Here is a 15,149-nt window from a genome sequence, read left to right as displayed (position 1 = left end):
TGACCACAGGCGCAGAATTTTTAACTTGCGCCTATCACGTGCTAGGCGACTGGTGGAGTGTTCCTTTGGGATTCTTTGTGCCAAATGGCGGGTACTCCAGTCTGCCATTCAGTTGAGTGAGCAAAATGTGAATGAAGTTGTCAAAGCCTGTGTTGTTCTGCATAACTTCACCAGGATCCATGATTGTTCCTCCTCTGATGGTGTTGTGCGTAGGCCGGACAATGTGTGCAGGGTGAGGCCACCTATCATCCCTCAACGTAGACCGCTCTCTGGCCTCAAAGTGCGTGATATATTCACGAATTACTTTATCTCACCTGAGGGGGCAACGTCTTGGCAAGAGAATGCTGTGTCTATGTTATAATTTCTTTTTTTCAAAGTGTGTCTAAATATATATTACTCAAGCCTTTTTATGATTCTATGAGTGTTTCTTTGCATTGGTTGGTGTCTGTAAGTATGTTGTGATGGATAGTGAGAAATCACACAGAGACGTTAAGTAGAGTAGACAAATTTTTAGTTTTGCCTTTTTTTTGTTTGTTTTGTTTAAAGGCAAACATAATTTTGCCAGAACACAAATTTGGCAATGGCCAAAAAGACCTTTTGGGCCTTCTTTAACTTGGTGTAACATTAACATTACGGAAAAAAAATGCACCAAACATTATGCAATTACAACATTGCTGCATGCCTACATTAACCTTGATTAGGCAACAAAGGGTGAGCTCCATCACCAAAATAAAGTGAATAAGATAACACTCACATTTCCTCATAATGTTTTCCAATCATAGAAAGATTCCACCATGACAGGCAAGGCTACCTCACATCTTTCACACAGATATTACCTGTCTGTAGAACAGACAATATTTAAGCATGCTATACTGGAAAGGATGAAAATACAAAAATCACTTGTTAAGACATTGAGAGAGCGTGATATTGTGAATGCTGGTCGCCTCAAATTGGTTTACTAGAGATTGCTAATAACAAAGTTGACTACTTAACTAAAGGCAAGCACGCCTTTCCTATGCATTAGCAAGTGATTAGTGTATTTTCATCTTTTCAGGTAAAACAGCATAGCGCATTTAAATATTCTCTTTTATACACACATGTAATATCTGTGTGAAAGGCGTGAGGTAGCGTTGCCTGTTATGATGGATTGTTTCATATGTTTGGAAAACATTGTTTAAAAATGTGAGTGTTAAATTATGTTCTAAATGTTGGTGAAGGAGAACACCTGTTTTTTTGTCTAGATTAGAAGCACCAGTTACATGTCACTGGACATCTCCAAATTTTTGATTCATAAATCCTCATATGTAGGGGAAGGGGAACGGGGAGGAACAGCCTGTGGGTGCTGCTGGACATTGTGGCCAACATCGCCCTGTGCGGGGCCATACTGTTGCCCATGATGCTGTTGTTGTCCAGCCTCCTGGGCCTGTTGGTAATACTGCCCAGAGTAATAATGATGATGGTGAGGGGCTTCTTGTTGGCTCTGGTAGGCCCGTGGCTCATACCCACCAAGATAGCCAGATTGTCCCCAACCAGGTTGGGACCAGCCTCCAACACTGGGTGGGTACAAGTGGCCATATTGGTGGGGTTGGCTTGATGAAGACATTTGGGGCTGTGGAATAGAAGGATGGGTAGGGGGAGGAAGGGGTTGAGTTGTTGGCCCACGTATTAGGGGCTGTTCAGACCCTGCTTGAGCAAGCATCTGTGTGGATGGTCTCATGCGCATTAAATTTCTTGGTGAGAGCTGCCACCTCTTCAGAAATTCAAAAACCTCATATGGGGTATTGGGGGGGGTGCTTGCATCAAGCAGGATCTGAATACACCCCCTAATACGGAGCCTGACCTCACGGGTAAGGGCACGGAGATAAAGGGTGAGGCTACGTGCATAGGCCTCCTCACCATCATCTGTAGTGACTCTGGACAAGTAATTCAGCACCCCAGTGTCCACATGGGTCCGGCTCTCTTGAATGGCGACCTGGCGCCTTCTTATTCGCCGTGATGCAAGAGCAGCCTGTGGGGAGGGCCTGATCTGGGCAGTTGGGCTGCTGCTCAAGTTGCCCATCTCTTCCAGGATGGGTGAGGTTGCAGCTGCAGACCGTCCTGGTGGTGTGTTGTGTCGGGCACCCATTGGGTGGTCTTGTGATGCCTCCTCTTCAGACATCCTTCTTGTAGGGGGAGAAGATGGGCCAGCCACCTCATCCCCTACAGGATCAATAATGGGCTCTGCCTCTGAGGCCGTTCCTCGATCCGTAAGGTTGGATTGAGTTCTGTTATGAAATAGAACAGAGGCAAAAATACATCAATATTTTTGTCCCTGTAAAGTATTTGTGTAATGTTTTTGTGTCATGTGGTGTGAGGTATGTACTTACGGTCTCAGAGACAGAATTGGGGCTAGGAAGTTCAGCCGGTCATAATATATATATTTCCGCTTGACATGGCCAGCATCCCCACTCCTGGACCGCTGCTGGCGTTCCCGGCGGTACTGGTCCCGGATGCTTCTCCACCGTTTCATCACATCTTCCACTGCAATGTGACAGGAAAGATTGTCAAAATCACATATTTGAGAGGTCACATTTTCAAACAGTAGTCTAGGCATGGGGCCTTATGGGGTGTGCGTTCTACCCATGGTGGCATATGTATTTGGGCCGATACCCAGGGTCTCATTAGCTCCCCTGAAACTAATTTTAGTGGCTAGGAGGATGAGGAGCTTGTGGCCTAACCCCTAATTATGGCTGTGTGAAGCCACGTGTCACATCCTAATGTAACGGCCTCATGAGGCTAAAATTACATGCCCAGGAAGGGGGGGGGGGCTGATTGTAGAGTCATCTTTTAGCGCGCGCTAACGTTAATTATATTTTTATGGTTGCACTTACGAATTTTCTGCTGCTCATCACGTGGTCTGTCACCGAAGTCATGGTACATCTGGCGACAGATGCGCCTCCATGACGCCTCCTTTCTTGTGCGGTTCGCATAGTTTGCGTCGCGTGGGTCCCATATTTCTGGACGCTCCTGCACCAGCACAATTAGCATCTCCACATTTATGTAAGTGGACGCCATGCTGCTGCTGTACTCCGTGGAGGCTGACTTCCTGGATGTCTGGAGCGCTTTTTGAGCTTATTTGCATGTCTACGCTTCCTGATGATGGATTGGCCCATTTCCTGTTCTCCAGCCAAAAGACCTGCGTATTGCTCGCAGGTCACACGTGTGTTCAGTGTGTAATCCGTATTTTTTGCGCACCCATAGACTTGCATTGGCGTGCTACGGGCGTAGTACGCTGACAATCGCAGCATGCTGCGAGTGGCACGGAGCGGAGGATACGGAGGAGAAATATACGCCTGGTGCGAGTGACCCCATAGAGAATCATTGGTCCGTGTCTAATGCGTGCTTTTTGCGCCTCTCACGCACCCGTATTCCTCGCCAGTGTGACTCCGGCCTAAAAGCACGCATTACACACGGACCAATGATTCTCTATGGGGTCCCTCGCACCAGCCGTATATTTCTCATCCGTATTCTACACTCCGTGCCAATCGCAGCATGCTGCGATTGTCAGCGTACTACGCCAGTAGTACGCCAATGCAAGTCTATGGGTGCTCAAAAAATACGGATTACACACGCAGGGGTGGATTAAGGGTAGCCAGGGCCCCGGGCTGTTCAGACTCTGTGGGCCCCCCAATCATGTGACGGGGTCATGTGATGGGGTCATGTGACGGGGTCATGGAGGTCAGTGCCCAGAGATGGCTTACATAATGAGGACAAGCCACGGGCAAACAATAGCCACAGAAGAAATGGACATCTAATCCAAAAAATGCCGAGCTTCTGCCAGGCGGCTGCTGCATCACCAGGTCATTAATATCGCAGGGAGAAGACAATGGGAGAGGGAATCCCCACACCAAAGAGGCATTTCACTCCCCCAGCAGACAAATCAATGACTGAAGCCTGGAACTCTGTGAGCAGTGTCACAGTCAGTGGCCACAGATGAGATCTGCTAACCACATGGAGAATACAGCTGGCCCATCAACCCATCACCCCAGAAGCCATCACAACTTGTACTGGGGATGAGCGATGTGCATGGATCTATAGATCTGGGGATCTCCTCCAGAACCAGAGACTATTGTGCTCCTGGGAGATCAGTTCCTGGTAACATACATGACAGGGGCATGTGGCCCCACAGAACAGGGAGCAGGGGCATCACATGGGCAGGGGGTCCCACAGGACAGGGAGCAGGGGCATCACAGGGGCAGGGGGTCCCACAGGACAGGGAGCAGGGGCATCACAGGGGAAGGGGGTGCCACAGGACAGGGAGCAGGGGAATCAGAGGGACAGGGGGTCCCACAGGACAGGGGACAGGGGTATCACAAGGGCAGGTGGCCCCATGGGGCAGGAGACAGGGGGTCCTATAGGGGCAGAGGGTTCCACAGGACAGGGGGCGAGCAGCACCACATCACAATGCTCCTCTGTGCCCCCCAACTCTGCACTGGCACTGCCCAGGGCATCACCCGCTCATGGCACTACTACAAAGCTGGCAGCAGGTTCAGCACAGTTTGTGGCACCAGAGCGAAACTGTCCTCCGGGGCCCCACTCACACTGACATGTGGGGGCCACACTTTTACCTGTGGACAATCCTGCCCCTGTCTCCAATCCTGCCCCCGTCCGCAATCCTGCCCCATCTCCAATCCTGCCTCCGTCTCCATCCTGCCCCCGTCTCCATCCTGCCCCCGTCCCCAATCCTGCCCCGTCTCCAATCCTGCCTCCATCTCCATCCTGCCCCACCTCCATCCTGCCCCCGTCCCCAATCCTGCCCCATCTCCAATCCTGCCCCTGTCTCCAACCTGCCTCCATCTCCATCCTGCCCTGTCTCCAATCCTGCCCCCGTCTCCAATCCTGCCCCCGCCTCCAATCCTGCCTCCATCTCCATCCTGCCCCCCATCTCCAATCCTGCCCCCGTCTCCATCCTGCCCCCGTCTCCATCCTGCCCCCGTCTCCATCCTGCCCCCGTCTCCAATCCTGCCCCCGTCTCCAATCCTGCCCCCGTCTCCAATCCTGCCCCCGTCTCCAATCCTGCCCCGTCTCCAATCCTGCCTCCATCTCCATCCTGCCCCCGTCTCCAATCCTGCCCCCATCTCCAATCCTGCCCCTGTCTCCAACCTGCTTCCATCTCCATCCTGCCCCCCGTCTCCAATCCTGCCCACATCTCCAATCCTGCCCCCCATCTCCAATCCTGCCCCGTCTCCAATCCTGCCTCCATCTCCATCCTGCCTGTCTCCAATCCTGCCCCATTCTCCATCCTGCCCCATCTCCATCCTGCTCCGTCTCCATCCTGACCCCAATGTTTCCAATCCTGCCCATCTCCATCTTGCCTCACCCATGTCTCCAATCTGCCAGGGAAACATATTGTCCGCTTTAAATAATTAAATAAAAAAACTTTCTTCTTATCTGGCCACGCTCCTGCGGCGAAGATACAGCTGCAGTGTGATCTAAGCTGAAGGACCTGTGGTGATGTCATCATCATGTGATCAGGGGGCAGAGCTGATCAATGGTAAAGGCCTGTGATTAGCTCCGCCCCCTGATCACATGACGATGACGTCACCACAGGTCCTTCAACGCTTCGGCCGCAGCGCATAGCACTTGGGGCCCGATGGCTAGGAGCACAGGAGCGGGGCCCCTGACCTGCGGGCCCCCTTCTGTACTGCTGTTCACCGGGCCCCATACAGCAGTAAGGGCAGTAATGCCCTGATGGTGGCCCTGCCTCTCACTAACAGGCTGGGCCCCCAAAAAACCTTGGGCCCGGGGCGACCGCCCCATCCTCCCCTATTAAGATCCGCCACTGTACACACGGACCACACATGTGACCTGCGAGAAATACACTGGTCTTTTGGCTGGTGACAGGAAATGGGCCAATCCATCATCAGGAAGCCTAGACATGCAAATGAGCTCAAAAAGCGCTCCAGACATCCAGGAAGTACGCCTCCACGGAGTACAGCAGCAGCATGGCGTCCACATATATTAATGTAGAGATGCTCATTGTGCTGGTGCAGGAGCGTCCCGAAATATGGGACCCACGCGATGCAAATTATGCGAACAGCACAAGAAAGGAGGCGTCATGGAGGCGCATCTGTCGCCAGATGTACCATGACTTTGGTGACAGACCACGTGATGAGCAGCAGAAAATTCGTAAGTGCAACCATAAAAAAATATCATTAACCTTAGCGCGCGCTATAAAAGGAATCTAGATTCAGCACCCCCCTTCCTGGGCATGTACTTTTATTAGCCTCATGAGGCCGTTACATTAGGATGTGACACGTGGCTTCACACAGCCATAATTAGGGGTTAGGCCACAAGCTCCTCATCCTCCTAGCCAAAAAAATTTGTTTCAGTGTAGCTAATGAGACCCTGGGTATCGGCCCAATTACATATGCCACCATGGGTAGAACGCACACCCCAGAAGGCCCCGTGCCTAGACTACTGTTCGAAAATGTGACCTCTCAAATATGTGATTTTAACAATCTTTCCTGTCACATTGCAGTGGAAGATGTGATGAAACGCTGGCGAAGCATCCGGGACCAGTTCCGCCGGGAACGCCAGCAGCAGTCAAGGAGTGGGGATGCTGGGCATGTCAAAAGAAAATATATATACTATGACCGGCTGAACTTCCTCGCCCCAATTCTGGATCTGAGACCGTAAGTACATAGCTCACACCAGAGGCGTATCTAGGCTCTCTGGCACCCGGGGCAAGAATTCGGTTCGGCGCCCCCCCCCCCCAAGTACATATGCGACTTGCACACTTAGCCATGTACCCACGAGCTGCTCCTCCTAATGCTCTCAATGTTCAGTAAAAAACTGAGAGAAGCAGGAAGAGAAGCTCGTTGTCAAGTATGAAAATCGCATATGAGTGAAGTGTCTATGTGATGACTACTGGAACCTGCAGAGCTAAATCCTGACATTGCAGCTTCTGAATTCTCACAACGAATGCACTGCACACTTTTAGGATTCTCCCTGGCCGATGTACAGTCATGTCAGCACAAGTATGTGATTTTTATACTTCTGGCCACATTCCGACTAGACGTGCCCGGCCTCGCTCCGTTCATTTTCATTGAGTGAGGCCACACACGTCTAGTCAGCATGTGACCGCATGTATGTAAATTACCGGCACGAGAGAATCCTGACAGCGTTCAGTGAGCACTGTGAGAATTCAGACGTCTGCAGTCACATAGAATGACTGCAGACTCCGTACAAACCTGGAGAACCCCTTTAATGTTCCTAACAAATAAAAACATGAGAATTAGTCAGTATCACAAATAACATTTACATCCAGGTACCTTATAGATGACGTCGTCTCTGCAGTCAGTCTCCTTTTCTTCTAGACCCCATGATGAGTTTTCTCATCCACATCTCGTCTCAGCAGACTTCCATCTTCTCCGGTCTTCTGCAGCAAATCTCCACACGACGCCCTTAAAGATAGAAGTGTCATTATAATGCTCCTAAATAAAAAATGTCTGCAATATACTGTCACCTCACACTATTCCCCTCCCTCCTCATACTGTCTCCTCTAACATCCCACCTGTTCACCATACTGTCTCCTCATATATTTACCCCCTCACTCTCTATACTGTCTGCTCACACATACCCCCGACTCCCCATACTGTGTCCACTTACATTAACCCATTCGCTCCCCATACTGTCTGCACCAATCCCCCATACTGTTTCCTCATACATACTCTTTATTTTGTGTCCTCAAATCTTCCCACACATTAAATCCCCCCATCCCCAATCCCCCACATACATTAAGTACCCCCATCCCCATTCCAAATCCCCCCACACATTAACCCAATCCCCACTCATTAACCCCCATCAGCACTCCAAATACCCCCACACATTAACCCCAACCCCACTCATTAACGCCCCCATACATTAACCCCCATCCCCATTCATTAACCCCCGCACACATTAACCCAATCCCCACTCATTAACCCCATCACCATTCCAAATCCCCCCACACATTAAATAACCATCTGCACTCCAAATACCCCCACACATTAACCCCCATCCCCATTCATTAACCCTCACACACATTAACCCCCTTCCCCACTCATTAACACCCCCACACATTAATCCCCATCCCCATTCATTAACCCCCGCACACATTAACCCAATCCCCACTCATTAACCCCATCACATTAAATAACCCCCATCTCCACTCCAAATCCCCTCACACATTAACCCCATGGCATCCCCACTCATTAACCCCCATCCCCACTCTAAATACCCCCACACATTAACCCCATGGCATCCCCACTCATTAAACCCCATCCCCACTCTAAATACCCCCACACATTAACCGCCATCCCCTCTACAAATCCCCCCCATCTCCACTCATTAACTCCCCCTCATCTCCCATCTTCGGTGGTTCTTCAGCTCCACAGTGGAGCACACTTACCACCAGCGTTTGCTTTGGGCGCCGGGGAGTGACGTCAGCAGCGTGATCACATGACATGATCACGCTGCTGACGTCGCTCTGGCCCGGCGGTCAGAGCTTCAATTGTACAGGCGTCTGTATAGACGCCGGTACAATTGCTCCCTGGGAGCCGGCACGGCCTCCTTCTCTGCGCCGGCTGTCAGCTTGACAGCTGACACAGAGAACCGCCGACTCTCAGGCGGGGGGCGGCAGAACGCAGCCGCCAGGGAGGACACTGCGGACCGCTGCATTAGGCGGCCCGACTGCGCCCCCCTGCTGGCTGCGCCCGGGGCAACTGCCCCGGCTGCCCCCCTAGATACGCCACTGGCTCACACCACATTACACAAATACATTACACAAATACTTTACAGGGACAAAAATATTGATTTATTTTTGCCTCTGTTCTATTTCATAACAGAACTCAATCCAGCCTTACGGATCGAGGAACGGCCTCAGAGGCAGAGCCCATTATAGATCCTGTAGGGGATGAGGTGGCTGGTCCATCTTCTCCCCCTACAAGAAGGATGGCTGAAGATGAGGCATCACAAGACCACACAATGGCTGCCCTACACACCACACCACCAGGACGGTCTGCTGCTGCCACCTCACCCATCCTGGAAGAGCCGGGCAACTTGAGCAGCAGCCCAACTGCCCAGATCAGGTCCTCCCCACAGGCTGCTCTAGCATCACGGCGAACAAGAAGAAGGCGCCAGGTCACTCTTCAAGAGAGCAGGACCAATGTGGACACAGGGGTGCTAAATTATTTGTCCAGAGTAACTACAGATGATGGGGAGGAGGCCTATGCACGTAGCCTCACCCTTTATCTCCGTGTCCTTACCCGTGAGGTCAGGCTCCGTATTAGGGGATATATTCAGATCCTGCTTGATGCAAGCACCCCCCCCCAATACCCCATATGAGGTTTTTGAATTTCTGGAGAGGTGGCAGCTCTCACCACGAAATTTAATGCGCCTGAGACCATCCACACAGATGCTTGCTCAAGCAGGGTCTGAACAGCCCCTAATACGTGGGCCAACAACTCAACCTCTTCCTCCCCCTACCCAACCGTCTATTCCGCAGCCCCAAATGTCTTCCTCAAGCCAACCCCACCAATATGGCCACTTGTACCCACCCAGTGTTGGAGGCTGGTCCCAACCTGGTTGGGGACGATCTGGCTATCTTGGTGGGTATGAGCCACGGGCCTACCAGAGCCAACAAGAAGCCCCTCACATCGTCATTACTCTGGCCAGTATCCCCAACAGTCCCAGGAGGCTGGACAATTCCAGCATCATGGGCAACAGTATGGCCCCACACAGGGCGATGTTGGCCACAATGTCCAGCAGCACCCACAGGCTGTTCTTCCACGTTCCCCTTCCCCAACATATGAGGATTTATGATTCTGATGGGTGGAGATGTCCAGTGAGATGTAACTGGTGCTCCTAATATAAATGAAAAAACAGGTGTTCTCCTTCACCAACATTTAGAACATAATTTAACATTCACATTTTTAAACTATGTTTTCCAAACATATGAAACAATCCATCATGACAGGCAACGCTACCTCCCGCCTTTCAGACAGATATTACATGTGTGTAGAAAAGAGAATATTTAAATGCGCTATACTGTAAAATGAAAGGATGAAAATACACTACTCACTTGCTAATGCCTAAGAAAGGCGTGCTCGCCTTATTTAAGTAGTCACCTTTTTTGTTAGCAATCTCTAGTCAAAAAATTCTAGGCGACCAGCATTCAGAATATCACGCTCTCTCTATGTCTTAACAAGTGAGTTTTGTATTTTCATCCTTTCCAGTATAGCATGCTTAAATATTGTCTGTTCTACAGACAGGTAATATCTGTGTGAAAGCTGTGAGGTAGCCTTGCCTGTCATGGTGGAATCTTTCTATGATTGGATAACGTTATGAGGAAATGTGAGTGTTATCTTGTTGCCTTTATTTTGGTGATGGAGCTCACCTTTTGTTGGCAAATCTAGGTTAATCTAGTCATGCAGCAATGTTGTTTTTGCCTAATGTTTGTTGCTGTTTTGTTATGTAATGTTCATTTACACAACAAGTTAAAGAAGGCACAAAGGGTCATTTTGCCCATTGCCAAATTTGTCTTATGGCAAAATTATGTTTGCCTTTAAGCGAAAAAAAAAAAAAAAAAGGCAAAACTGAAAATTTGTCTACTCTAGTTAACGTCTCTGTGATTTTTCACAATCCCTCACAACATACTAACAGACACCAACCAATGCAATGAAACACTCATAGAATCATAAAGGCTTGAGTAATATATATTTAGACACATTTAAAGCAACAAATTATAACATAGACACAGCATGCTCTTGCCAAGAAGTTGCCCCCTCAGGTGAGATAAAGTAATTAGTGAAAATATCTCGCACTTTGAGGCCAGAGAGCGGTCTACGTTGAGGGTTCATAGGTGGTCTCACCCTGCGCACATTGTCCGGCCTACGCACAACACCATCAGAGGAGGAGCAATCATGTATCCTGGTGAAGTTATGCAGAACAACACAGGCTTTCACAACTTCATTCACATTTTGCTCACTCAACTGAATGGCAGACTGGAGTACCCGCCATTTGGCACAAAGAATCCCAAAGGAACACTCCACCAGTCGTCTAGCACGTGATAGGCGCAAGTTAAAAATTCTGTGCCTGTGGTCAAGGTTGCGCCGTGGATATGGCCTCATGACATTGCGCGATAAGGCCTCTTTCACACATCAGGTTTTTGCCGTCAGGCGCGATCCGGCACTTTTGACAAAAACCGGATCCGGTGAAATGCAATGCCGGATCCGGTTTCCCCCCCATTGAATTGCATTAGCGCCGGATCGGGCCGGATGGCCATGCGTTTCATCCGGTTTTCGCCGGATCCGGCAATGTATCGCAATCCGGCGTCTGGAAAAAACGGCTACTGTAACTTTTTTTGTCTCCGGCGAAAAAGCCGGACACGCTGGATCCGGCGTGTCCGGCTTTTTCACACAATGAAAGCCTATGAGCGCGCGCAATGCGCCGGATCCGGTTTTTTGGGTCTGAGCATGCTCAGTAGCTCTGCCCACAAGCCGCATATATAAAAGCATGACAGTGGGACCCTCAGCCACACCCAACATGCCACCCAAGACAGCAACCAGGCGCAGGAGACCACTAAAGCACCATCAGCACCACCACCACCCCAAATGGAGCAGCATGCTGAACAACGGGAGGGGAGTCCAGCAGCAGATGAGAGAAGGTAATTATCAAATCCCCCATTCCTCAAAATTAGGGCCATGGAATATCAAGATATTCATTGGCCCTTTGTTTCTCTTTATTCAACAGCCGCCCAAGAGATTCAGCAGCAGTGGCAGCACTGGCAGCAGCAACAGCACCACCCACAGCCATGGAGTCTGGCCAGCAAGAGGACAGCACATCTTCTTCTGGGAGCCCTCCCTCGCATCGTCAGCATTTGACGGTAAGTTTTTATTTCCAAAATCCATCTTCTCTGTAATATATGTCTATTCATTGCCTTTTATTTCAAAACAGGATTCACAAGCTGAAGAGGAGCTCCCAGAAGAAGAAGGAAGGGGTGGACAGACACCTGTAGTGGGCTCACAATTGGTAAGTTTTTTGCATCAAACGCAGAAACACAACATCACATTACACACAACACATAGAAAACAATGTTCTGCAGACCACACAGCAAACAAATGCCTACATCCAAACACATACATTTTTTTCTTATCTTCTCTAGTCTTCCCAATCTGGTGCTCGGCCAAGAGGTCCTCGCAGTGCCTCCCAGGGTCGTCGGCGACAGCAACGCAGCGGTCACCAGCGTGTAAGTATAATATTTAACTGAAATTTTGGTACACTTTTTATTTCATGTCTTAAGTGTGGTGACTAATTTTGCTATTTTTCTCTTTTACTTTAACAGCCTTCACAGCGTGCTCCCGACTCAGACGGTGAGGATGGAGGAATAGATGTGGACCACCTCATCGATCTCGTCAGAGAAAGGGAGCCGCTATGGAATATGGCTGACCGCCGCCATGCTGACCTGATCGTTACCCGACGACTCTGGGAGGAAATCTGTTCGCTCCTTGTGGCCCGCTGGGAGGACCTCGATGCTCGGGCCCAGATTAAAGAGTGTAAGTATATACAGTACCGGTTGCTTGATGTAAACCAGTGTTTCCCGAACTCCAGTCCTCGTGGTCCCCACGGATCATGTGTTCAGGATTTCTATTTACTATGGAAATCCTGAAAACATGACCCCTGGGGACCATGAGGACTGGAGTTTGGGAAACACTGATGTTGTATACTAAGCACTTTGTCCTTTCTCGTTTCAGGGGACAGAATTGTGAAGCGGTGGCGGTCTGTGAGGGATCGTTTCAAGAAGGAGTTCAATAAAAAGATGCGGGCCCCGAGTGGATCTGGAGGACGCAGGAGCAAGTACAAGTACGCACGAGCCCTGTCGTTCCTCCGGGATATTATGGTCACCAGAAGGTAAATATTACACACCACATGTGAAAAAAAAAATGTTTAGATGTAACAATTTTTTTTCAGCCAGGGCCATGCCATGTCACTATTTTAATTGTTTTTTTTTCTCTTTATTCTACAGCACGGTGAGCAGCACTCGGGAGCCTGCACGATTGGACCCTTCTGAGGCGATCCCTGAGGAGACCGGCACCGAGGGACACTTCGACCTCCCCGGTACATCTGCACCTTCCCAGCCTTCCCACACATTCGACCCATCTGTCCCATCCACCAGCACAGGAGCATCGTGGCCGCCTACATTACATGAAGCTGCTGGTGAGGAGATCGCTTTCCCTTTACCCCACCCTTCTGCCCCTGCCACCTCTAGTACACCTGCGGGTCCTGGGCGGCAGCGGCAGAGGGGTCAGGAAAAGACTTATGCGCCAGAGTTCTTGCATCTGAATGCATCTTTCCAGAACTGTCTAAAAGTCTTGTCAGAGCAAATCTCCGCAGGCTTTCAGCAGATCAACTCCAGCATTCTGGAGGTGAAGACACTTCTGAAAACCATGCATTCAGAAGCAAGATCTTCACCAAACCACACCTTTTTCAGGTCTGTTGTGGAGCGCATGGCAACGCTCTCTCCTACCCAGCAGATGCATGTAATGCATTCGTGCCACGGTGCTCTACAGCACGTTACCTCCCAACCTCCTCCTCCCACCCCAGTAGTTCCTCCACCTGCACCCCCTCCAGCCACTTTCCATCCTCCCCCTCCTATTCCATACCAGCCACCTCCCCAGTACCAGCAACCTCCCCAGTACCAGCAACCTCCCCAGTACCAGCAACCTCCCCACTTCCAGCAACCTGCCCCGTACCAAACTCCTTCCCCATACAACTTTCCATCAACATCATCTGCTCCTACAGTCCCTGCCCAACCCTCCACTCCACCGCCCACCACCTCTTCTGCCTCCCACATGTCCACCCATTCTATAGCTTTTTCCACACCTTCACCTCTAACTGTTCCTTCCCCACCACGATCCCAGTCCTCTCTCCACACACCCAGTGTCGAAGTGTCCCGCAGCCCCTCCAGCAGTATTTCCACCCCACACTACACAGATTTGTAATGTGTGTTTTTTAATAAAAATGCCCATTGGGTTTAAAACCTTTATTAAAAAAGTTTTTTGCACTTTAAAAACATTTTACAAAAAAACAATATTTTAAATAAAAGTTAAATTATCGTTTCACAATGGTTGTCTGTCATTTCTTTCTGCGGCGAACTATGTTTAAAAAAAAGGTTAAATACAGGGTATTTCAAAGGTAAAAAGGTATTCAAAACCAGGTATATAACTGTGGGTAAATTTTAGCTTTTTGCCACAGTTGTGTTCCTGGTTGTGTTTGAAGCAAAGTATTTCACTTAAAAAGTTGTGTTTATTGTTGGTGATTTCCTAACAATGTACACAACTTTTGTTAAAAGGTGAAATACTTTGCATAAAACACAACCAGGTACACACCTGTGGCCTAAAGGTAAAAATAGTAAGACCATGACAAGATAGCCAACTTTGGTTGGCAAAGGTATATACTGTTGGTACAGAAGGTACACAAGTTTGGTTAAGGGCACAAATCTTTCACACTCTGTCATCCTGCCAGTGTACTCTGCCTTGAGGTGACATAAAGTATAGTGCAAAATTGTCCCTCATTACTGAAACCGTCACAGAACTTCTAGTGGTAATGTCATGGTAATCTTGCAAGGTGGTTTCTTCAGAGGTGTCCTCAATGGAAATGGGTTCCTTGCAGATAACAAAATTGTGGAGTACCACGCAAGCTTTGATCACCTCGTCCACAGTTTCTGTCTTGAGGTTGATCGCAGTCAATAGGACCCGCCATTTGGCTGTCAGAATACCAAAGGTACATTCAACCATTCTTCTTGCTCTTGTGAGGCGGTAATTAAAAATGCGTTTTGTTCTTGTCAATCCTCTGCTAGAGTACGGTTTCAAAAGGTGTTCTGACAGCTGGAAGGCTTCATCCCCTACACAGACAAATGGCATAGGTGGACCAGATGTTTGCGGCAGCGGTCTAGGGGGTGGGAACTGGAAGGTGTTTCCATACAGTTTACGCCCCATGGCAGACAGTTTGAAAACTTGAGAGTCATTGGAGCGGCCATAGGCCCCAATATCAACAGCAATAAATTTGTATTCCGCGTCAGCGATGGCCATGAGGACAATTGAAAAATATTTCTTGTAATTGAAATATTC

The 15,149-nt window shown here is 49.4% G+C and overlaps 1 protein-coding gene across 1 annotated transcript; it reads left to right on the top strand.

Annotated features, from left to right (window-relative positions):
• Positions 1-5,601: 5,601 nt before the first annotated feature.
• On the top strand, positions 5,602-12,614 carry LOC141047578 (uncharacterized). The gene is made up of 3 exons (XM_073542712.1): positions 5,602-6,168; positions 6,521-6,674; positions 8,868-12,614. Exons 1-3 carry the CDS (start codon positions 5,985-5,987, stop codon positions 9,364-9,366), a joined length of 837 nt encoding a protein of 278 aa, XP_073398813.1. The 5' UTR covers positions 5,602-5,984; the 3' UTR covers positions 9,367-12,614.
• The last annotated feature ends 2,535 nt before the right edge of the window (positions 12,615-15,149 follow it).

The sequence above is a fragment of the Dendrobates tinctorius genome, unplaced genomic scaffold, assembly GCF_039654945.1.
Source record: "Dendrobates tinctorius isolate UK_male_01 unplaced genomic scaffold, ASM3965494v1 ptg000128l, whole genome shotgun sequence".
Lineage (NCBI taxonomy): Eukaryota > Metazoa > Chordata > Amphibia > Anura > Dendrobatidae > Dendrobates > Dendrobates tinctorius.
This window is presented reverse-complemented; position numbering and strand designations above follow the sequence as displayed.

Bases quoted from the DNA above. Each gene is read 5' to 3' on its own strand.
- LOC141047578 (XM_073542712.1), top strand. From the start codon at position 5,985: ATGGCGTCCACATATATTAATGTAGAGATGCTCATTGTGCTGGTGCAG. The intron at 6,169-6,520 runs GTAAGTGCAACC...GTCACATTGCAG, and splicing joins TGATGAGCAGCAGAAAATTC to TGGAAGATGTGATGAAACGC. The intron at 6,675-8,867 runs GTAAGTACATAG...ATTTCATAACAG, and splicing joins CCAATTCTGGATCTGAGACC to AACTCAATCCAGCCTTACGG.